The 24,793-nt window shown below is 57.5% G+C and overlaps 1 protein-coding gene across 4 annotated transcripts in view; it reads left to right on the top strand.

Moving 5' to 3' along the window:
• Positions 1 to 24,793, top strand: part of DPP6 (dipeptidyl peptidase like 6) — an 857,378-nt gene that overhangs the window by 814,959 nt on the left and 17,626 nt on the right. For all 4 annotated transcript variants that reach the window (XM_059396038.1, XM_059396041.1, XM_059396039.1 and 1 more), the window contains exons 17-18: positions 10,370 to 10,417; positions 21,364 to 21,462. In XM_059396038.1, coding sequence (XP_059252021.1) covers positions 10,370 to 10,417; positions 21,364 to 21,462 — 147 coding nt within the window. The remainder of the gene's footprint in view (positions 1 to 10,369; positions 10,418 to 21,363; positions 21,463 to 24,793) is intronic.

Genomic DNA, 24,793 nt, shown 5'->3' with positions numbered 1-24,793 from the left:
ACGTGCAGGTTCTCACACATACATGTACACAGGAGCAGATACACAAGTACATGTGCGTACATGCAGGTGCACGCGCGTGTCCATACACCAGGTGTGTGTGCTCGCACATACATGTCCGTACACGCAGGTGCGCATACAGGCTCACACATGTCTACCTGCAGGCGCACAGGCTCGCACACACGCAAGGACTTGCACACACACAGATGCGCACACTCACGTGCACCCACACATGCTCACACACACGTGCACAGATTTCCTCTCTTTCTGTACAAGTATCACTGCTCTTGTCCTTCTCCCCAGTGCTAGGGAGGTTTCTAGAACAACGCCTACCCAAGTGCCAGCATCTGTGTGGGGTTTTCTCCCTTCTTTTCCCACGATTTCCACCCCAAAGCAGAGAACGACTTTAATATTCACATGCACACAAGATCCCCCAAGAAATCTTATCCTTTTTATAAAGTTGTTCATTGATTTTAAAAAGCGTTTCGTCAGGGCTCCGTTCACTGGGAGCTCCGTGTGCTGAGCTCCCACCATCCCTGCGCCCCGGGGCTGGGGGTTTAGTTTGCCGAGATGTACGCGTTCGCGAAGACAAGAACTCGAGGAGGAGGTGGTGAGACAAACGCAGTAAAACAATCATTAAATGGTTCAGAGCACTAAGGGCTCCCGGCCGGAGGGTGTCAGGAGAACTTGCAGAAGCATAGAACGGCGCGGCAGAAGGACGTTTAAAGAGCCACGAATCCCGGCCTTTCATAACGTGCTGTAAGCCGCGGAGCCCTTTCTTCAAAAGGAAACTCAGTGGGATACGAGCATAGAAGGCGCAGCCCTCAGAGGCTCCCGGGGCTGCCCTTGAAAACCTCTGCTCCTGTTCTGTTGCCTCATCTCCCAGATTAAATCAGCGCGGGGGCACAAAGGTTAAGTTCTAAGAAGCGTCCACTGGAAGGAAATAAAGATCAGCTCTAACGAGAGCCCGTGAGCAACAGCGAGGGCGGTGTGTTTGCCTTACTTACGAGGACAATCTGGAGGTCTTTCTAGGCAAGACGCCAGCCTGCCACAGATACTGAATAATCGTGAACGTGTTCTGATGAGAGGATCCCGCCTGGAAGCCTCTCAAATGCCCCCAGGAATACGGTCTTGCTGTGGCCGATGCCTAAGAAATCTACGGCCCTGTCTTTGCTGGGAGGCTCGGCTGCTGACCATCAACGCAGTCGACAAGCTTGCAGTACCTCCGTTACAGAATTTAGCTCTAGATTATCTCTGGCACTTTCTAGAAACCAAAGCTGGTCTTTCAAACAGGTAACCGGCAACTGTGAGGTTATCAAAAGAACGTGGCACAGCCACGGCACTTCTCCGCCCAACTTCGCGGGTCCCCAAGGGACGCATCCCGTCGACGGATTCTGTATCCGCCATTTAACCAGCAGATAGCCACTGGTCACTCACTGCGAGTAAGACACTGAGCATGTCCTGTGTGGGATACAAAGCGGCGTGTAAGAGAGTTTCCTAAGTGCCAAGTAGGCAAGAAGAGATTGGGCATGAGTATACTGTGAGCACTCAGATTAGAACGCGATCTGAGGGATGCCTGGAGGGCTCCGTCAGTGGAACATCTATCTTTGGTTCAGGTCATGATCCTGGGGTCTTGGGATCGAGCCCCACTTCGGGCTCCTTGCTCAGTGGGGCGTCTGCTTCTCCCTCTCTCTCTGCCCCTCCTCCCCGCTCACGCACGCATGCCTCACTCACTCTCTCAAATAAAAATCTTAAAAAAAAAAAAATGCGATCTGAGCTTTGGCTGAAATTCATCACAGTACTTCTGGAAACACAGATGACAAGGATGGGCATCGGTGAGGGACATGGCGGTTCCCGGAGCCGTGGTGGGGATCCGGACGCAGCCGTGCTCGGCACAATGTGACAGCCGCTGTACACTGCATCATTTCTCCCGTAGTTTGCCTGATGTGGCAAACAGACGAAGCTGAGCTCCTTCCTTCAAACCGTGGACTCTGTGAATTATGCCGAACCTCGAGACCTGCGCCCCAGCTGATGGCCACGGGGCAGGATGCTGTGTCGTCAGTGCACATAATTCCTGAAACCTAATGCTTAACGAGTCAACAGCCCTGAGACACTCGCCGAATTTCAAGCCCTTGTCACCAGCCCTGAGCGTCCCTCAGTTCCTAGAGCAAGAGGTTAAGTGCAACTGTACAAAGTTAACGTGACACTTCTCGCCATCGTTGGTGAGCGTGTAAAGCCACGCACTGACGTCTGTGAACTGCTGAGTGATGGCCCTTAGGCTGCCGCATGGAAGTGGGGTCTCATCCAGGGTCCCTAGACACACGAGGCCGGAGCCACCCTCCCACCCACCCCGCAGGCGGCAGAGACCCTCACTCAGTGCTCCCGAGAGGCAGGGAAAGGTGACACCGCTGTGTGCACGGTGTGGGTTTCACCTGCGTGCACGCAGTCTGTCCCACGAATGTCCCCCGAGGAGGAGGAGGAGGAGAGGGATGAAGCCGAGCACGGCTGCTGTGGGTTTCGTTGCTGTTGTTTCTTCTGATGACTCTTCTTTTTCCGGTTTTGTGTCCTTCGTAACTGCTTCATTTCTGTCTGTAACTGTCCGTCTCCCACCATCCGGTGAAGCAGGCGTAAATTCACATTCTGACGTGAATGGTGCCGAAAGCCAGAAATGCAGAAACATTTTGATTTTCCATTTTGCAAGGCTGTTGTATAATTCGGATCTTTTCCTTTTGTGATGTGAATGCCCGGCCCCTGGCGGCAGGGACTTGAAGGTTCAACACTACCGTCCGTGCTGGTCATGAATCCACTCGCTTCCCCTCACTTCTGTCCCCTCAGGAACCACATTCGTGTGGAAGTCAGAGATCTAACTTGAGTCAAGTGGTCTCTGGCACGAACCAGGGTTTTTAAGAAGCCCAGCGTTGATTTTCCGCGGTCGTGTCCTTGGAAGCCAAGGCTGAGCAAACGGCACTAGCTTTCTCCGCCGTGAGCACGGTTCTGCCCCCGGCTCCGCACACCCGTGCTCTGGGTGCGTCTTCCGAGGGTCCACCGGCCGTGAGACCGGCTTCCCCGCCAAGGACTTCAGCCATGTCAGGACAGGACATGGAGAATCACAGTCAGTGTTTCTACACTCTGCGTGGGTGTCCGTGCAGACGCGTACGCGGCATGAATGCAGGAGTGTGTAAGCGTGAGCGCAAGGCAACAGACACGCACGTACGGAGCTGCATGTTTGATGTGAAACCTCCATGCAGAGAGGAGTTTAGGGTGAAACATAACCGCGTGGTTTCAGAAGCATGTCCGAGGTCCCAGACGAACCCAGGCGGGCCACATACCAGAGGGGCTGGTTGAGAAGGAGCAGGGGAGGGATCCTGACTCCCTCCTGCCCTCCATGGCTTCCGCTTCAGGCTGCAGACAGACACCCCTTCTCGGCACAGGTCTCAGGGCCCCTCTGCCGCGTGTCCCCATCTGCATTTCAGAGGGAGGCCCCAGGGGTACGTTCCCATCTCCAGAATGGGGTGCGCCGGTCTCCCGGCACGCTGCGAGGCTGAGGCAGGGTCCCTCCAGCATCCAGCACGGCGCTGGGCAGAGGGAAGGACCCCCAGTGTGCTGGCAGCAGCCTCCCCCCAGAACAGACCTTGACACCCTCGTATTCTGCATGGGGGACCCAGAGAGGAAAAGTTGCAGAGCTGGAACCACCAAGTAACAGGGGGCGGCACAGCCGCCAGAGCAGATCTGGCCACGTCTGCCCTTGGGGGAGTCAGTTTGCTGACTTCCCAGCCCCCCCTCCGCCCGCCGCGCTCGCTGTGTGGCACCAAAGCCTACGTCTGTGTGTGTCCGTCTTCCCTGCTGGACTCCGAGGCCCCGACAGCGAGTACTTTGTCTGCTTTGGCTGCTTCCCCGGGACCTGGCAGTGTGTCTGGCGCATCAGCGGCGTCTCTGTATGTTTGTTGAGCAGAGTTACAGGCAAAGGAGAAAGAACCCAGGAGCAGGAGTCGTCGGAAGAGGAGCAGCAGATCAGAGCCCTGAACGTTCTGCGGCCCGCGGAGCAGGAAGCCAGGCTTTCCGGATTTCCGTACAACGCTCTGTGCGCGGTCACAGAGCGGCGGTGCCTTGCAGACACGGAATAGCAAAGAGCTTCCTACGGTTCAGAGCAACTCTGCTTTGTACGTTAGCTGCTGGGTGTGCATTAGATTTTTTAGAAGAAAAGGAAAGAAAACCAGCTTAAAATCTCTGCGAAGCCCCTCCAAAGGCTTGTTAGTAAAAGCACTCTCCTGTACAACGGGCTCAGGGGTCCCCCCTTACTCACAGGCTCTCGCAGAATGCTGTGCATGTGCTGCTGTGTTTAGCACGTCCCTTCTTTTCTTAGAGGCGTCTGAGGCGAACCCCAAGCCCGGACTGATCAAAGTGTCATGAGGTTTAAATATTCCAAATCAAGAATCTCCTGCATCTTCTCTCTTATGAGAAAATTCTTTGTACTTTAGGTGCTTTCCTATGTCCTCCCCAATTTTTAAGAGCCTCACCATCATAGAAACCTGAAAACCATTTGGGTAATCTTTTTTTTTTTTTTTTAAGATTTTATTTATTCATTTAACAGACAGAGATCACAAGTAGGCAGAGAGGCAGGCAGAGAGAGAGAGAGGAGGAAGCAGGCTCCCCGCTGAGCAGAGAGCCCGATGCGGGGCTCAATCCCAGGACCCTGAGATCATGACCCGAGTTGAAGGCAGAGGCTTTAACCCACCGAGCCACCCAGGCGCCCCACCATTTGGGTTATCTTAAAACCCACATCGAGCTGTGTTTCTAGACCACCTGGCCAAGGGAGCCAGCATGCAGGCAGCTGGAGGAAGAGAAGTGGCTCCTGGGTCCCAGATGGCCGCCTGGCCAGGGGCACGGGCTCCCAGAAGAGCTGACCTTCGGACGGGATCTGGAATGTTGGATGGGGTTCGGTTAGAACCGAGAGGTCCAAATCACACATAGGGGCTGCTCTTTAACTTTTGTGTTCTCTTTACATGTAATTATTGTCTGTTCTGTGTCCACTCGGCTGCTCTGTAGAATATTCTGTGCTAAGACACGGTGACTGCGGCGCAGCTGTGATGAGGCTCTTGAGGGAAAGAACACAGTTCGGACCCGGTAAACGGAGACAGCTGTCCTTGGCACCGAGAGAAACAGTGGGGCGGGCGATGGCAAAGTGTCCGCGGGGACGAGAACCCCCGCTGTAAAACCTGGGGACACGGGATGCTCTCAAGAGATCCTTCCTTAGCCTGATTCAAATTTGCTGCCTTGATAGGTCATGGCAAAGATTTCTGTTCATTAGCCATGAATCCATCAGCAAACATCTTGTGCACCGCGCGGACTCCCAGATTCCAAATAGGCCCTGGAAGGATGCAGACTGCCGCCCGAGGGCTTCAGAGGGCGTGTGCGTGTCTGTCCGTCTGCTGTTCGCCGGGGTGTGGAGGGAAAGTGGGAGGAGCAGTTGCATGTTTATTTTATTTATTTATTTGAGAGAGCGCGTGAGAGGGGACGGGGAGGCGCAGAGCAGAAGCAGGCTTCCCGCCGAGCAGGGAGCCGGATGCGGGCCTCGATCGCAGGACCCCGGGATCATGACCTGAGCCGAAGCCAGACACTTCGCCAGCTAAGCCCTCCAGACGCCCAAGAGCAGTTGCATTTTTAAACTTAAAATTCAGTGTGACAGTTGCTACCTTTGGTGCTAAGGGCACTTTTCAGAGTGACAATTAGAAAGAACACAGGAGAAGCACCTGTGACAGCAGCCAGAGCTAAATTCTTAAACAGTGCGGGGACAAGCAGCAGTGTGACTGCAGCCGGCAGAGGGTCACGGTACACACAGTCACACCCACACATACACCATCACACTCAGAGTCACACACCATCACAGCCACACACACACAGTCATACCTCACAGTTACACACCATCACACCCCCACACACAGTCACACCCCATAGTCATACACCATCACACCCACACAAAACCACATAGTCATACCCAGTCGCAGACCATCACATCCACACACACAGTCACAGTCACACACCATCACACACACACACAGTCATACAATCACACACAGTCACACCCAGACACACAGCCACAATCACACACCATCACACACAGTCACACAGTCAACACACAAACCCACAGTCACACACCATCACACCCACACAAAACCACAGTCATACCCACAGTCACAGACCATCACACCCACATACACACTGTCACACTCCACAGTCACACCACATGCACACAATGCAGATGTAAAATTAGCATGAAAAGATATCCCACTTCACACAAAATTTGACAAATCTAATTCAAGAAATACCCACATATAATATCTTCCCGTCAGAGTGGAATAAACAAATATATTTCAGGTATAATAGATCCCCCCATACACTGTTAGTCAGAAGCTGCTGGAGGTAATGGACTGCGGTCCCCAGTGTCTCATACCCACGCCCATCCCCGGACACCCTCCCCACGGCCACGCGACCCCCAGCTCCCCAGAAGGAGAGCTCCTCCCGTTTGTTGTCCAAAGGCATGAGAGCCAGTGTGACCGACACGCCCAGATGTGTCAGGAGCCCCCGTATGTCTCCCTCACATGCTGGGGTGAGCCTGCATGTGCCAGACGAGGGCCGGCCCTCCAGCCTGAGTCCCGGAGCGCAGCTGCCGCATAGGCACAGACGCAGCAGGACTGCCCCGGACGCATTTACCAGGACGTAACATCAGCGAGAGATAAACTTCCACGGTTCGTAAGCACGGAGTGCATGGGTTTTGTGTTTGAAACGTGCAGCTCATCTGGTGAACGCTGACCATAAGACCGTAAGACACAGAGTTGCCTCGCTGGTGACTCACCCACCTGGCAGACAGTTTTTGCTACAGGTGCGAGGAGTATGAGGGTTTCCCGCAGCACCGTTTATAGTAACAAAGAAGAGAAGGTAACAGTCTACATTTCCATCAGTAGGGAAGGCAGTGAAGAAATGACCATTTGGCCATACAGGGGCATACGACACATCTGTTAGAAATGGTTTCCAGGGGCGCCTGGGTGGCACAGTGGGTTAAGCCTCTGCCTTTGGCTCAGGTCATGATCTCAGGGTCCTGGGATCGAGCCCCGCATCGGGCTCTCTGCTCAGCAGGGAACCTGCTTCCCTTCCTCTCTCTCTCTGCCTGCCTCCCTGACTACTTGTGATCTCTGTCTGTCAAATAAAATCACTTAAAAAGAAAAGAAAAGAAATGGTTTCACAGCTTTTAAAAATTCTTTCCTTTATTGTACATTAAAGCATCAACCGTTCCACACGTTGCGTTTTCAGGCAGCCATGTGTTTTCCGTTTTGTCCGTGTCGGTGGGTGTGCAATTGCTCACTCGTGTGCCCTCTCATCTTGTCTGTGTGAATACCCTGCTTGTAAGCTGCCCCCACCCCGCTCACGGGAGCCGGGCCTCGGTTGCCGCCCAGAACGGTCTAGGGCAAGCCTCCCCGTGAGCGTGTGCACGGACGTGTGCGAGACGGTCCAGCCCTCCGGCTGCCCGGCCATGCTCGGGTCCCAGAACTGTGCTGACTCGTGCTGCAAACGCGAGCTCCCCGCCGTGTGGCCTCGCCCTCCGGCTCTGTGTTCCACTCTGTGGGGCCTGAGCTGGGGTGATAAACACCACCATGAGCCGCAAAGAACTTCTAAGTGTAGAGGGGGTGTCAGGTGACCGCTGTCCCTGAGGGGGAGCAGGCTGTGATCAGGAGAGGAGGGCAGCCGCCCTCAAGTCCGTGTTCGACGTTTTGTTAAAAAACAAACAAGCAAAACTAAGGCAATAGGATGCAAACTTCAGATTTGATCAAGCTGCCAACATGTCAGTGTTTTTATGTTGTTTGACTCTGTTGAGTATATCTGTTCTCGTGTGCGGGTGACCATACAGGAGCGCCTTTGGGCTTTACAGAGGACTCAGGTCACTTCTGGGAAGTGGGGTCAGCAGGACCTTGCCCTGTCACTCTCTTCTTTAGCGTTTGCATTCCTTTTAGAAACCTATATCACGCTCATGAATTTGGAACCCTGAAAAGAAATAAAATAAAATAAAATGAAATGAAAAAAAAAATTGAGGAGGGCTGAGTTTCTGACTATGTGGAGGAGATAAAGGCTTCACATTCTCAGAACCTGTGTTTTCTCGTCTGTAAAATACAGTGAGAAGCTACTTTGTAGGGCTGCCGTGAGGATGATGAATTATTCATGGTCAACCTCCTGCAGAACGCCTTTACATAGTAGGAGCTAAATAAATAATAATTGTTTACATTATTAATAAAAGTGTAGGATACGCTCTGTGTGCAAATTTACTCACCCTGAAATGTGCAGAGAAAATAGATGTAGTTTCTTTATTTCTCAATAAGTGATCTGTTCTTCCACATGAGCTCCCCACGGGAAGCATGGATCTTCGAGCCGGGAAACTTAGTTTGATTCAATAATTTAAATGCGCAGCCAGCGTCTCAGTCCCTCGCCCTAAGTGCTGTCTCTTCGGATTTAAACACCTGGACTCTCAGATCCGTGCTGCCCGCCCCCTGGGGAGACAGCGTCAGATCTAGCAACTGAAAATGCAGGCACCCAATTACATTAAATTCCAGGTAAACAACTTTTTTTTTTTTTTTTTTGGTGGTAAGTCCCAAATACTGTATGGGACATATTCATACTAAAACAAAACACAACACCGAATTGTTTATCTGAAATTCACATGTAACCAGATGCGGGGCATTTTCTTTGGGCTGTCCTATGTAGTGGGTGAACGGGGGAGGGGGCCCCGCGGTGGTGGGGGGATAAGGCCCCAGGCCCCCCGGACTTCGGATGTGCACTGGGCAGGGTCTGGGTCCAGTCCCTGGACTGTGGACAGGCTCTGAGGTCCACGGCTGGTGAGACCCACAGTCTGTCTCTCACCTTAGCCGGGGCCTGGCTGGACCAGCCCCATTTGATGGCTCCTCCGTGGCTAATGCTCTTTGGGCCCCGGAATGGGACCTCCACTCGGTAGCCGCTGCAGTGGGGTCGCTAAGCCCTCAGAACAGTAGGACCCGTGGCAGGTCCCTGGCTCTCACTGGAGCCCCTGGTCATGCGGCCCCAGGGAAGCAGGCACGAGGTTACAGTGAGCCCAGGGAAGGTCAGCACCAGCCAGTCCTCTCCCCAGACAGTACATGTCCTCCAGCTCAGAGTGTCCGTGAGTCCCCAGCCTGAAGCAGAGAGCCAGCAGCGCCCTGGCCACGGTGCCCCCGCCGTGGACCTTCCTCCCTCTGCCTTCCTGCGTCCCGCGTCCTCTCTCTGCCTCCACTGTCCCCAGTCCCCGAGGGCCAAGGGGCAGGCCTCCCCTGCTCCTCCGGGAGGCTCCGTGGCCACCGCTCAGCACACACTCCATGCATATGCAGTCAACACCAGCTGTATTCCGGCCGCCAGCAGGAGCGGCAGTCGGAAAGACAGCGCTTCTCGGTCTTATGCCTGGTGCCGTTGAAGACGAGGACAGTGAACAAATACAGAAAATGCCCGTCCTAAGGTCCCAGCTTCACGGAACGGGACAGTGAGCTCTCCAAAGGGGGAGGAAGCGGAGACAGGTAGGGGCTGGCGGTGTGGTGGAGGAGGCTCCCGTCAGGCAAGTGGAGAAGGCATCTCAGCAGAGACTGCACCGAAGGAAACGAGCAAGCCTGCCCGGGTCTGGGGCAGAGGGAGCCGTGGGCATCCTGCAGGACCTGCCCACGCCCGGCTGGCTGGAAGAGAGTGAATTCTCAAAGGGCGCAGAGTAGAGGCCGGAACGATCGCCTGCCTCTAGCATACTTTCACCAGGGTCCAGAAAACAATTTGGAAAAGCCCCTTTTGCTCCCTGGACTCTCTCCTTGCTCAAGAGACTAAGGACGTTTGACCATGGCCCAAAGCCACCGAGGCCCCTTAGCCCGGAGCCCGCCCTTCCCTCACCCCTCCAGGCTCTGGGCTCCCCCACGGCCTTGGAGTCAGGAAGCCGACGTAAGGCGGGGATGGACACACGGCCAGACCTCCGCACAAGAGCCCTGCTGGCTAGTCAGTGTTTGCAAAGCGTCCCAAGAGGCCCGTGGAGAGGCCGACCTCTCCGGGAGGAACCCGTCCAGGACGCCACTGGGGTGTCCTTCCTTTGCACTCAAGGCCCCGCCTGGGATTGGCGTCGGCACAGGGCCGTGGAGCGAGGAGGGAATGAACCCTGAGATGAGTGTGAATATGGGAGTTCGAATCCACTCCCTTGGGATGCTAAGAGCACGAAGCCAGGCAGGCAGGTCCCGGGCACGCGCGTGTGCACGCTGGAAGGGAGGCCGGACGCTCCTGTGTTTCAGATGAACTAACGACCTTCTTTCTTTTCTTCTCTGGCTTCTCCTCTCCACCCACTCAGGTCCTGGAGTCCCCACGGTGACAGTGCACAACACGACCGACAAGAGAAGTAAGTGCCTTTTGCTCTTTTCTGGAATTCTCCTGCGTCATGGGAGAAAGAAAGCCCAAGTTCTGGGGCAGAATCCTGCCATGTGCTCCTGTTTGGAGACACAGATGGCGCTGGTCAGCGGTTCAGAGCGACCCCCACAATGGCCAGTGTTGGTCAGTGTGGTGGACGGTCAGAGCCACGAAGCCAAAAGATGAGCTGAGGCCCGGAGGCCACTGCGGCCGTGCATAGCCCCGCCCGCACCCCAGGCCCTGCAGCCTGGCCCTCCACGGGGAGGGGGGTCAAGGCTCCGTGGGCACTTGGAGGTTCGTCTACCCTTGTGGGTGGGGGGCACCGTCACGGCACAAGGGGCCTTCCCGGGGGACCTCCCAGCACATTTTTGCTTAAAGGGACCCCAGGCAAGTTGACACACACACCCTTGTGTTTAGTTCTCATGTAATTTGGGCGCGTCCTGTCCCAGGCCGACCCTCGTAGAGCTGGGAATGAAGAGAACGTGCACTCAGCCCCTCTTTCTTGGTCTTCCTCGACCCTGTCCCCAAGGAACCCCACTGCTTCCTTCCTCCCGACCCCCGACGCCTTCCCACTCCTTCCCACGGTGGTACCACCGGCCCTGGCAGGACCCTGCTCTGCCTTCTAACGGAAAGTCAGACCTCCGGCTCCGAAGGCAGCAGTCACTCTGCCCTTCCCTTGAATATCAAGGCAGCTGGTGTCCGTGACTTGGATTCCCGGCCGGGGCTCAGGCGTCGGGTGCCGCGGCGTGCAGGGGTGAGGAGGGTTGAAGGCGGAGTCTCCCGGGATCTATTTAGACGCTGGTGAGAAAGTGGCCGAAGTGTTTCAAAGTCGGTAGAACAGGTTGATTTTAAAGAGAGCATTTAGAGAATAATCCCAAATGATGACCGGAGTCCCCAAAACTTATCCAGTAATTACTGGAGACTCAAAAGTAGAAGAGAACACCAGAAATCGATTTTTTAAATCACTTAAAGGGCAAAAGAAGTCCAGAAATGGGCTGCCAGACGGATTCGAGACCCACTCAGAACACTTGCGTGGCCGTCAGTGGGGAAGTCACTGCGCCGGCCTGTCTGTTGTCCTCTCGGGGGGTGCGGCGTTCTGGGCACCAGTGCCCGGCCCTGGACCTCATCTCCGGCACCACTGGGAGCCTTCTGGGAGCCTGTGAGGTCTGGGGTCTGCATCACATGCCCCATAGGGATGGGATGTGACCCGGTTATCAGGGCTACACCCCACCCAGCCACAGGCTGCCCCCTCTTCTGGGCACAGGGGCTTGGAGAGTCCTGGGGAGGCTGCCCGAGGGGTTGGGCCGGACGCCCACCTCAAGGCAGGCCTCTGTGGGGTCGACAGACACAGCCGAACATGACAGCCTTGTTTTTAAAAAAGTGTTCGCGCTCGAATCTCTTGAGCAATGATTTTCCACTTTGAAACATGGAAATATTTCAAAAAACCTCAACTGGAACATCTTTTTGTCTGAAGAGAACGTGTCCTACTCACTTAGAGGACTGGTTAAAATGTGAGAATTCTATAGAGTGTGTGTGTGTGTGTGTGTGTGTGTGTGTGTGTGTGAGTGAGTGTGTGTGCGTGTGAGTGTGTTCATACAGCGGACTATCCGCCGTCAGTAAGAAAGAACCTTGCCAGCTGTGACGGCGTGGCTGGAACCGGAGGGTAATGTGCGGTGTGAACTACGTCCGTCCAAGAAAGACAACGATCGTGATCTCCCTGACACGTAGACTTGAAGAAGCAAGACAGAGGATCACAGGGGAAGGCAGGGAAAGATCAAATGAGGTGAAACCAGAGGGGGACACGCCGTGGAAGACTGTGAACTCCAGGGAACAAACCGGGCCGCTGGAGGGGAGGGGCAGGGTGGGTCCCTGGGGGAGGGGCATTGAGGGGCTCGTGACGGATCGAGCACTGGGTGTTACCTGCTACTGAAGAATGACAGAATTCTACCCTGGGAACAAACACACACACAAGAAGTACATAGAAGATTTCCTGATATTTCATGAACTTTTTCCCTTCTTAAAAGTCTGTGGTCTGATGCGCACCGAACAGGGTGTGTGGTCGGTGTCCTCGCCGGACGCTGCCCCGTGCCGCAGCGGGTGTCGCTCTGGGGGCAGGCTGGGTATGGGGTGTGTGGGACGCCAGGCCGTGTTTTTGAAGTGTCCCGTGAATTTATGATTCTTTCAAAATAAACAGCCTTTTTTCTTTGTTAAATCTATAGTAAAAACACAAAACTATTTCTAGGTGCTTTTTCCCCCCTTTTAAGGAAACGAGGTATGGCTGTTCAGAAAGCCATTGGCTTCAACCCTCTGACTTGCTTCTTTGGAGGACGCTGTTAGGGATCTGGTGACGCGGCGCCTGCGTCTGGGGAGGCCTTGTGCCCGGTAGCCACACGCGGGTCTGGCCGCGATCACATATCCAGGGCTGCTGGGGGCCAGGAGCGCGAGCCCGGGGAGCGAGGCCCAGTCCCCGCTTGTCCTCGGGTCCCATGGGCCCGCATATGAACGCCGGCCTGCGTCTTAGGTGCCTCCACGTAATGACACAGGCTGTTTATTCTCTTATAAAATGGGGCAGTGTGCGTGCGGGTGTCTGCACCGTGAGAGTGTCTGGGAAGAATTCTCCCTGTGCCCGCCAGCGCAGGCAGCGAGGACAGCTCTCCTCCAAGAGGTCTCCCGATTCTGCGGGGAAACCAAGCAACCCCCTTTTTGTCACCGTTGGTGGCTGGCTGTGACAACCCCTCCGCCCGGGCAGCCCCCTGAGTCTGGAGGTTGTACTTGTCGTCTGTATTCTGGGGGGACCCCCAAAAAGAGGTTTTTAGAGAAGCATTTCACTGTTTGGGGTTCAGGGGTCACAGTTGCTGGTGATTCCCGGGGTCGGGGGGCATGGAACGGGAAATGGAAGGATTCTGCCCACGGCCTGCACCAGCCCGTGCGGGGGCATCGGGGCGCCTCCCGTGAAGGTGGCACCGTCATGCCGCCAGCTGAGTGCTGAGCCACAGGAGCCGGACAGCGTCTGGGCCGTGCGGACCTGGGGTCCTCTCCAACCACGCATCCTCGCAAGCCTGGGCGCCCGGCCGTGTGCGGACCCCGGCTGTCCCTCAGCCTGAGCCTCGCTCCGGGGGGAGCTCATCCCGACCCGCCGGTTGCCGCGTCTCTGGTTCTCAGTGCTGCCCAGGGTTTTCCGGAACGAGGACGCAGGACCCCAAGGTGGACACAGAATGACTCCGTGGTTGAGCTGTTGGCGGGGGGGGGGGGGGGGCCGCCCCCCAAGAAGCAAAAGAGGCATGTCCATCCCCGTGGGTCAGGACGTCAGGCCCGCACGACGGCTCCTTTTCACGCATGAGAATCTCAGGTGTCCCTGGGATCCGGCAGCTGTCCCACCCGCCCAGCAGTGAGACGGCCCGTGCTGCTCCCTGCGTGCGCCCCGTCTGCGGCAGCTCGCCCTCCCCGCCCCTGCACGCGTGTCCTCCTGTCCTTTCCACCCTCCAGCGGCTTTGGGGCCAGACGACAGGGCAAGGGTGAAGTGGAGGGTAGGGGGTCCCCAGTGACTGCGACAGTGCGGGCAGCCTGGCTTCCTGTGCGCGCCAGGGTCACAGCCTCTGACTCCCCATCTTCCTCTTGCCAGTCCCGGCCCTGCCCCGTGCCCCATGCCCCACGTCTGCATGGGCTTCATGTGGCTGCACAGAATGCCGCGAAATAACTCTCCTGCCGGCTCTGTGCCCCTCGGGTAAAATCAGGAACCCATGGCTGGTGATGACAGCCACTCGGCGCACCACCCCCGGAATCTGAGTGCATATCCCCCAGAAACGTGTGCCGTTGAGCCCCGGAGGCTGCAGGTTCAAGGTCAGGATGTCGGCAGGGTGACTGGTTCCAAGGCTGCGGGGGGAGGCGGTCCCCCAGCTCCCGGTGGCGGCCGGCAACCATTCTGGCATTCCTGGGCTAGCACAAGGGTCACCGTTCCTCGCCACATGGCCTCCTCGTGTGCAGCCTTGTGTCCAGCTCTCCCCTTCCTACAAGGACCCAGTAGTTGTGCTGGATTAGGACCATCATGGCCTCAGCCCAACTTGCTTCTGCTGCAAAGACCCTGATTCCAAATACGGCCACCGTCAGAGGTACTGGGGGTGAGGACGTCAGCATGTGTGAGGGACACAGTCCGACATACGACAGCGGAACGAGGGTTTGTCCTTTGCTCCTGTGAAACCCAGGTCGCGGGATCCTTGTCGCTGTCCCGGGAGGAAGCCCACCATCGCCCCCGCTTCTGGCCACGTGGGCGGGAAGAAAGAAAAGAAAGTTGTGTGGGATTTGTTGCATCGAGGCCCAGCGGAGGTCGGCGTCCTTTCCAGCACACGGCATTGCCTCACGGGGACCCACTGACATGCCAGAGAGGCCCCGGGAGGAGGGAGACAGGCCGACGGGTGCGAGCAGCCCCTGTACACGAGGAAGGTCTAGGACACCACAGGCTGCCTTTGCCCGTCCCTGAGAGGGGAGTGACGGGGGCGAACTTACCGGCCGTTTCTGTGCAGCTCACTCGTCCTGAGCGAGCCCGTCAGATACGGCCCTGTGCTGGCCTGTGCAGCTGCCTCCGGCGACCCCAGAGAGCAGACAGGTGTGCCCAGTGCCAGAGGGGTCCCTACAGGGGGGTGGACCCCACCCCACCAAGGAGGGTTCTCTGACTGCGGCGGGGAGCACCAGCGCCCAGCCTGGGGACGCGGGAAGGGGGGAGGAGAGGTGCCACGGCGCGGACCCAGCGGAGGGGAGCACGGGGGGAGATGGGGGCTTGGGACCCTCCCCTACCTGCACTCGTGGGGCTGGGGACCCTCCCCTACCTGCACTCGTGAGCCCAGAGTCTGCAGAGGGCACAGAAGACAAAAATGTCCTAACAGACCCAAACACACAGGAGAAGCCGTGGAGGCCCGTGTTTAGTGCCCGGTGGGAGAGGAGGTGGGAGTTCTGGGTGTTGATCTAACCCGGAGTCGAGGTCTCCGAGACCTGAAGGGAGTCGTGAGCCTTCACTTCGGGCTCTGAGGAAATCGGCTGCCGTCCTTCTAATCTGGCAGGGATTGGAGATTTGGGTTATCTTTGTGATTTTTTTTTCAAGTCCTCGTTGTCCCCACTCTGCCGTAGGCATCCCCGGCTGACGAGCGGCCTCGGTGTGGAGAGTAGGAAGGACGAGGGCCGAGTGGGGTTTAGCGCGCTCACGGGCATGGGGTTGCTGTGCATACGGGGCTCACCGCAGGAAAGAAGGGAAACCCGCTTCATTCTGGGAATCTGAGATTCGGGAGTGAACAGATATTAGATGACAATGGACGGGACGGAACGTCTTCATTCCAAGGCGGAAGGTGCAGGTCGGTCCGGGCACGGTGCCCCCTGGAGGGCCTTCCTCACGCCCCGGGAACAGTGGTCTGGGGAGGCGGTGGGCCATGCGCCTGCCCACCCCGCAGCCTCTGTGCCCGCCTCTGGGCTCCCTCCGCCTCCCTCCCTCCCTTGCTGCGGTCAGCTCCGTCCCCCGTGTCCTCAGCAGATGCCAGACGCACGACCTCGCTGGTCAGATGCAACACGTCACTCCTGAGGGCTGTGGCGGTCGCAGGGGCGGCCGAAGGGCACATGACGCGGCTCCTACTCCTCACCGACAAGCCCGGAGGAGGGCGACCCGGCTCCACGTCTCAGGTGAACACTGAGGCTCTCGGATTGCAGAAATCACCAACGGCTAACACACTGTTCCTCCTGGAACTCTGATGCACCAAGAGCAGATCATCTGAATTCCCTCAAAAGAGAGAAAAGAAGAAAGAAAGGAAGACAGAGAAACCGCAAACCACCGTGCGCTCCCATGTTTTTGAAGATGGGGTCAAATGTTCGGATTTTTCAGGTCAGGAAGTCAGTCGGTGAATGTGGACGGAAGCCGGCGGAGCGGGCTTCACGCGGATGTTGGGACGTGCGAAGTAGTCTGGAGCAGGAGACCCAAACCCCGGCAGCCCCCGGCCCTGCCCCGGCCCAGAGGGGGACAGCGCAGACAGGTGTGGCTCCTCCTGGGTCGTGAGAGCTGGACCCTGCGGGCCGGGGCACACGGCAGAGCCTGCACTGAGAGTTCCAGCCTCTGGTTCTGCTGTGTTGTCGTCATCGTCTAAACCAGGTTCTCTGATCCCAGCTCCCAAAATCAACCCCGGGTTAGTCTGACTCCGCGCCAAGTCCCTCGCCATGTTTAAACCTCGTGTGTCGGGAAGGCCGTGCTGCCTGGCTGTGTGGACGGAGACGGGACGTGGGCGCTGGGTGCGCACGGCAGTGACGGTGGGCCCCCCGGCTCTCGGGAAGGTGACTTTGGGGCACGCCGTGGGAAGCCTGGTCTGCCAGCTAGTGTGCGGCCTGTGCGCGTGGCAGCTCCAGGCCCCGAGGACAGAAGCTTCGGGAACGATGCCGGTCTGCTGGAGAGAGGCCCCGGCCAGGTCAGGGCCGGTCGGCACAGCCGCCCCCGCCGTGCTCTGCCACGTGAAGTGCCGGTTTGAGAATTCTTTGTCCTCCCTCGTCCTCCCAACTGACCCCAGCGCCACCCTGGGGATGCGCGGCTTCTTTCCTTTCAGAAAATCTGACCTTGCGAGCAGAGCCTGCGGCCGTGTTCGCAGATGTGACTCCGAATTATTTAGAAGCGGCTTCCCGAAGAACGTAATTATGGCTGGGACCCAAGTACACTCATGTGGGGCTTGGGCATTCCTACCACTTAGGTAAGCCACAAAACCACAGTCACTACGTGGCTGGTGTTACCATGAGGGCGGACAGCTCGGCTCCTCGGACGCGCCGTCCAGGCTGTGGCCCGGCTGCGAGAGGCCCGGACACGCCGGCGGGGCAAGGAGACCCCACCACGGGGCGTGATCTCCGGGCACTCGCTCCTGTGCCTCTCCTTCCCGTGGACACAGAAGAGTGGCCACTGCCTTTGTCCCCCGCAGGTCGGCTGCCCGTTGGCTTCTGGCAGATTCTGGTCCCATTTCCCTGAACGTGGCCAAGAAGGGACCCTGCAGTGCCGTGAGCAGCAGGTCTGGGGCAGCCCGCGGGCCACGGCGCACCGGTCCGCAGGGGCCCAGCTGGGGTGGGGGCGGCCCCTCTGAGCCGGTCCGCGCGCCTGCCGTCTCACTGTGTCCAGATCTGATAATAGCTAATTCCGCCAAATATTAGAGGGGGCTCACATTTAATTAAGGAGTGGCCATTTGTATGCTCCCGACGGGAGGTCCCCGTGGCCGTGAAGTCAAAAGAAGGGTCCTTCGGGAACACGCCAATCTTCTCCTATTTCCTCTGCTGAGCTCCTGCCTTCTTTGAATGCAATTATGGGAACAAATAAAATGGCTTAACTCAACTCCCCCGTGGGCCAGCCAGCTCTCTGCTGATAAAACCAGCTGTGTGGGCAATCATTAAATGAGAAATCTAATATTTAACTAAATTTAATAGTCTGTTGCTTTGGTGCCTCTGTGAAGGGTGGGATTTCGGGGCAGAGGCAAGCTATTCAGGCAGAGTCCACGGGGCCTGTGCTCCGTTCGAATATCACGTGCCCCCCGCTCGAAGCCGGAGCTCCGGGGTCCAGGAGTGGGAGGGCTGTTCCTGCGGCGAGCGTGGGTTCTCCGTAACTCCAGGCGAGCTGAGCTCGGTGGGCAGCAAAAACACACTGCAAACTACGTGTGAAATTTCTCCTTCAGGATCGGCGTTAGAGGTTGCCGAGTGATGTCAGAAGTACCGGATCCAGGGACGCCTGGGGGGCTCCGTTGGTTAAGCATCTGCCTTTAGCTCAGGTCATGATCCCAGCATCCTGGGATCGAGTCCCGCATCAGGCTCCTTGCTCTGTAGGGAGCCTGCTTCTCCCTCGGCCACTCTGTCTGCCTGTGTGCTCGCTCGCTCTCTCTTTCTCTGACAAATAAGTAAATAAAAATATAAAAATATTTTTTAAAAAGAAAGAAAGAAAGAGAAATAAATAAATAAATAAATACTGGATCCAAACGCACACACGGCGAGAGTAGCATAATAATCCGTGAGAGGCTCTGTAGGTTCTTCGGTTTCGGAAGCCGGTGGTCCGGGCTGGCCTCGCCACCAGCAGACTTCCCCGGCGGAGACTGTGACCCGCGCCCCAGGAGCGTGCTGCTGCCTCCTGGGAGCTGTGCCCACCTTTGTTCCCATTAGTGCCGCTAATTGCCCTCGTCCGGCTTGACCCAACGTGTATACGCTTGGCCTGGAAGGATGGCGGGCTCTTCGATGACCCCGGGAGACCTGAGCACTGGCTCCGCAGTGAGCGCAGGTCTGGGCAGCGTGCGTGAATTGCCTCCTGATCCGGGCGTTAGCTCAGTATTGACTCGCGCTGGTCACAAGTCCTTCCAGCGCTGCACGCTTTCCAGTCGGTGTAATGAAGTGTGTTTTGGTTCTGTGGCGGGAAGCAGGGGGGCGGGGAAGCCTCCCATGGTGTCAACTCTTAGTGCTCGAGAGGCCTGGAACATGCAGGAGGAACCCCCCACCCCACCCAGGCCCTCGCAGCTTCCTGTCCAGCGGATCCTTCTCGGGGCCGTGGAAACGGGGCCATGGGGAGTCCGGGAGAAGGACTGGGGTGGAAACCCAGACTCGGCTTCAGGGGAGATACGTCATTTCTGGAGTATGGATTGGATGTCTACATCTATGCGGGTGACTGGAAACTCGTGTGGTTTTTCTCTGAAACGGGACCGAGCACTGAGGCCTCGGGTGCTGGAGGTCAGGGAAAGGCAGTCAGGCAAAAGACCACAACCCTTACCGCTGTGTTCAGAGCGGGTACCCAGGCTGGGCTTCTATTTGTGGATGTCATGTTTGGCCTGAGGGAGGAGCCAGCAAAGAAAGTTCCAGTCATGGGGGTCAGTGACTGTGCCAAGGTCCTGTGGCAGCAGAGACTTGGGAAAATGTGATTTTCCTGCTCTCTGCAGAGCTGCCTTCTAGACTTCTGCCCTACCATTGGGACGAGAACACAAATAAGAAGTAGTTCCGGTCTCACGGACCAGCTCCTCTCCCCTGGCAGTGCCCTCCCACAACACTGCTAAAGGGCTGAGGGCACTAAATGAGATGTATTTATTTATTATTTTACAGAGAGAAAGAGAGAGCACAGCGGGGAGGGAGGGACAGGGAGAGGGAGAGAATCGCCGCCTCGCGCAGCCAGATATGGGGCTCGATCTCACCGCGCTGAGATCATGACTTGGGCCAAAATCAAGAATCAGACACTCAAAAAATTGAGCCCCCCCGGGCACCCCACGGATGAGGGCATTTAGACTCAACAAAAGTGAGTGTTATGTGGGCTCTCTGAGGAGTCCGGGCAGGGGTGTGGGGCAGGCTGAGGGGCACGCCCGCCACCCTGGGCCAGCGCCCCTGCCCCAACTTGTGTGCGTGACCCCGAGGTACAGTGTGCCCTCTCTCAGCCATATCTCCAGGTCTCAGGGTTCAGGTCGTCTGCCTGGACCTCCCGGTATATCCCTTGCAGACACAGTGTCCAAACCCACTGTCTACAAAGGACACCATCTCTTGCCTGCCACACAATGTTCAGAATCTTCCATGGTTTGGGTCCAGCTTACCGTTTCCCCCACGCCCCCTTTCATCAAAGCTTAATTTTCAAATACGTGTCCAGCAACTTGTAAAACATTTTTGGTTTTGTCTGTTTGCTCATCGCCGTTCTGGAACTGTCCCTGTCCACGAGTGGCCGCAGGACTTTGCCGGCCCCACTCACAGACAGGCCCTCAGGTCCCTGGTGGCCGCGTGTCCTTCAGAGAAAACCACTCGGTGCCCGAGTCCCCTGATTCTGGGCCATACTGGGCCTCCGTGCGCCGTCATGGAGTGACTCATGGTCTGTCGTTCTGAAAGGGAGTTGTTACGGGAAGCTTCCCCGTTCCCGGAGCGCTGCTTGTGGTGTGAGTCCACTCGGGAAAGTATTCATGAGTGTGTCAGAGCTATTTCAGGAGCCAGAGCTGGAGCTCCTTGACGAAAGGTTTCCGTTTCTAGTGGGCCACTAGGTGTCCTCATGTGTGGGCTCCACATGAGAAAGGCCGGGTGGTTTTGGTTACGGAGCAGATGGTGACGGAGGAGGAAGGGCCTCTGCAGCAGGAAATCGGTGACGTGGGCTGACGAGGGGCGTCCGTGCCGCTGGGGAAACACCGCCCGGGCTCACTTGCCCGTGAGGACCCAGCCCAGGCTATGCCGTCTCCTGCTAATTTGGAGGCAAAAGGGCCGGTCCCACTGTGCTGTACCCTCTGGCCCCTGTGGCTTTAGGGCCAACTGGTAGGGACATCCAGATTAGGGTGTCCTAAACCAGATCACATCATGAGTCGGATACGAGATCTGAATCCACTTTTCCCGCAACATTTGAATGAAGAGCGCACTCCAGCCCCTAACTTCCTTGCCTTCTGTGGTCATCGTGGCCGCTGGGTTTGGAAGGCCATCCGTCCTAACAGATATGTGATGTTGGTTTTCTGAAGCCAGCAGTTTGGGGATGAAACAAACCCAGACCAGGACGCCTCGGTGGCTCAGTCAGTGAAGCGTCTGCCTTCAGCTCAGGTCATGATCCCCGGGTCCTGGGATCGAGCCCCGCATCGGGCTTCACGCTCAGCAGGGAATCTGATTCTCCCTCTCCCACTCCCCCTGCTTATGCTCTCTCTCTCTCAAATAAATAAAATCTTTAAAAAAAAGAAACCCCCAGCCCTATGCATGTGAGTGGAGGTGCCATGGGAACCCCAACCTGTGGGCGGTGGAGGGTCTACCTGAGACGGGGGAGAGAACCCTCCACCTGTCCAAGCCCCTGCCCCGAGGACAGGGCGTCCGCCTCGTCTCAGTTTCCTGGTCTGCACAAAAGAAATAAGAACCATCCCCTCCGGGCCTGACGTAGGAAATTGCGGGCTGAAGGCCCGTGGCTTCAGTACGTGATCGCTGAGTCTGAATGTGCCGATTTTCTTTCTCTCTTAGAAATGTTTGATCTAGAAACAAACGAGCGTGTACAGAAGGCCGTACGTGAGCGACAGATGCCCAAGGTGGAATACAGGAAGGTCGAGGTTGATGATTACAGTAAGTGCCGCATTGTCCTCCTGCGAGGGGACGCCCGGAGGCCAGCAGGGGACTGCAGTGCCCTGAGGCTCCCCCGCACCCCACTGCCCGGCCTCCGGGCTGGACATGCATCCCAGTCCACACGGTGGGGTGGGGGGGGACTCGGGCGGGGCTCATGGGGGAGCGCATCCTGCCCTGGGCCTGCTGTGCTCAGAACCAAGACACCCCTGGGGCAACAGACCAAAAAAGCAGGGGAGCATGGATGTCTGTCCTCAAGAGGCTGACCGTAAATGAGGTCCCAGGCCGAACTTCTCTCCTTCGGGGGAAACAAGTCATGACACCATCCAGAGGAAACAACCTTCCTCAGAAATTTCTTTTCTGTTCGTCTGATGTTTTCCTGCTTCATCGTCTAAGCTCCCGGTGATGCTCATGGCCGAGGAGGCGTCCTTGGGACTGGAGAGATGGTCCCGCGGAGGGCTGGCGTGCCGTCGCACCCGAGAGCACCCCGCACTTGGCCTTTCCTTGTGTCCCTCTTTGTCTCGGGCTGTCCCTTCTCTTCACGAGCACGGACGCTGTGCTGGATCCCCGGGCCCCTGGCCAGAAGTGGACTCGTGTCTCCCGGGGGGAAGCCGAGTCCTTGGAGCCTCGCTCCCCCTCTCGAGAGAGGGCCGCTGGGGTCAACCCGGCCCACCCTGGCAGCCTCCCTGCCTGCCAGATGTTTGCCCTTGGAAACCCCACGTACACGACGCCCCCACACACATCTGTCTTCCCCCCAGAGCTCTGTCCCTGCTTTGGGGGGCAGCACCCTTCTCTCAAACAAGGTAGGCTCCAACCTTCATTCAGCTCTGTCCACCCATCACTCAGCTTCTCAAAAAGCTTTCCTCTCCTGGGCTGACTAGGCCGGACTGACCGTCACTGCTGGAGCTCTTTGTTGAAGGCGAGCAGGTCACCAGGGGTCGACGGAGAGGGTTGAGATGAAGGAGTGATGTCTGAACTGCAGGGGTGGGGGCGGGGGTCGTTGTGCCCCTGCCTGTGTTGGCCGCCCTGGCCCATCCCTGGAGGCTCCTGCCCTACCGCTCCCTTACAGAGGGCAGTGGCTCCTCACCCGGGCCAGCAGGCCCAGGGGCATTAGTAAGCATCCCCTTGTAAGAAAAAAACACAGCGACCTGACAGTCTGTGACCTCCCAAGGTTAGGAGCCCAGGCTCACCCCCATGAAACAGAAGCAGAGTGACCCAGACAGTGTATATGGCCGAGAAATGCCCAGGAGTTCAGGACAGCATGAGCGGACTGGCGTCACCTGAAGGTTCCCAGGAAGGTGGGACCAGGACAGGGTCCTTGGAGGGGGCTTTCCGGCGGCCGCAGGACGGGAGAGTGCTACCGGGGAGGGAGCAGCACGAGCCGGCGCTCACTGAGGAGAGAGTCCGGAGCTGACCTCGACTCATGTGGGGGAGAGTCCCCACATGTCCGTGGACTCACAGGGAGCGCTCACTCAGAAGCACCTTCAGTCCATCCACAGGCTGCTGGCCGAAACCCCCTGGTCCTATCAGTGGGCCCTGCCGAGTCTGTGTTAGAGCTTGTCTCCGCGGTGGTGAGCTGGGGTTACGCACTCACTTCTGAAAATCAAGAAATACGGTGCATGCCAAATCCTGACCCTGCCTCTGAGCCCCGAGGCTTTCTCTTTTAAAAGACCCCAAAGGTGATCCTCCTGATGAAGGAGATAAATGGGGAAGGGTCTGGGGGCAGGAGAAGAAACAAACTGGAAAACCACACATTTGCCCCCACCGGGAGATGGGGTGAGGGCCCTGGGGGTCTCTTGCTGCAGGTCCACGGGTCACTCCCGCCACCTCCCTGCCCGCTGAGTTTCTCCCGGGTCTCCACGAGATGCGCTCAGATTCCGCAAGACCCACTCGGCCCAGAGCCCTGGGCAGCTTTGGGCGTCCAGGGAGTGGCAGGCCCAGTGGGGGGGGGGGGGGGGGGGGGGGGGGGGGGGGGGCGCCCAGGCAGCGGCGTGCCCAGCAGGGGGCGCTGAGGCAGCCGCGGGCCCAGCAGGGGGCACTCATGGAAGCAGAAGGCCCCGCAGGGAGCCGTGGGCCCAGCATGGGGGGCACCCAGGCAGGCTGATCGGCCAGAGCGGGAAGAGCAGTAAACCAAAGGACAGAGCTGAAAACGAGGGGGCAGAAAGCTCACAAGACCAGCAGAGCATGAGGACACACGGGAGCCGCGGGAATCCCAGCTCTGAAGGCCATCGGGAGACACAGGGGCACACCAGCTAGAAGCACGGGCGTGCGGCCCGGGGTGGCAGCAGCTCCTGACGGATTCCCCCGAGTCTCGGCTCGTTTGTCTTAGATCCCACCCCTGTCCCTGCTGCTCCGTGAAGAGAGCTACGCTGGGCCGATCGGGAGACCCCTCCTATGGAGGGCCCGTCAGGGACACCGCCTACCCCAGGAGCAGGTCCGAGGAAAATCTGGGCGGCCCCCACAGGGCGCAGCTGGGCAGGGTCCACACGGACCCTGGCGTCCAGTTACTCAGAACAGACTCAAATTCATGAGAACCTTAAACTGCGTGTTTCTCCTTCTGTAGGGAAGAACCAAAAGGCAGGAAAATGGGATGATTTTAAATTGACAGGGGGTGGGGGAATGATGGAGGGAGGGAGGGGAGGAAGGACAGGACGGCAGGACAGAAGGACGGCAGGACGGCTCATCACACGGGCAAGCAATTTCCACACTTTGGTTCCCACCCCTGCTACCTCCCAGGTCTATCTACAGACCTCGAGACGGGCTCCGACATTTCTAGGCTCCAGAGCAACAGGACAGCGTGGAGTTCATCGTTCACGCTCATTCCCACTGCACACCACAGGGCCCTTGCACAGGCTGTGCGGCCGGCCTGGAGGCCCTCTGTGGTCAGACTTCAACTTCCTGCCCCACCCCCAACCTCGGCAGTACTTTTTCTGGAACATTCCGCCACATTTTCCCATGTCCGTTGCTTCCTATCGCAGCCAGTGAGGCCAGATCATATTTCTTTACAAAATTCTTCATCTCCGGGGCCCGCTGCCCTCCTCCCCACGCCAGTCCACACACGCGATCCCAGCAGTTTCCCAAATCCTAACACCATCCCCTCCAAAAACACAGACGAAGACCTTTAGAAACAAATCTTCAACTCTCCACCCTTGCCGTCCGAGTTCCTTCCCGTGCGAGGTTTCCTTGCTGGGTGGATGGGATATGCTCGCAGGTGCTCGGAAAGCAGGCGTGTGCGGGGACTGCCACCGGAATGTCACCCCTCTGGGGTCACGGTCTACGAGACGTGCTCCTCCCGACCTGTCTGGTTATGTTTTATTTTTTCATTTCATGCCAC

The sequence above is a fragment of the Mustela nigripes genome, chromosome 4 (genome assembly GCF_022355385.1).
Source record: "Mustela nigripes isolate SB6536 chromosome 4, MUSNIG.SB6536, whole genome shotgun sequence".
Lineage (NCBI taxonomy): Eukaryota > Metazoa > Chordata > Mammalia > Carnivora > Mustelidae > Mustela > Mustela nigripes.
This window is presented reverse-complemented; position numbering and strand designations above follow the sequence as displayed.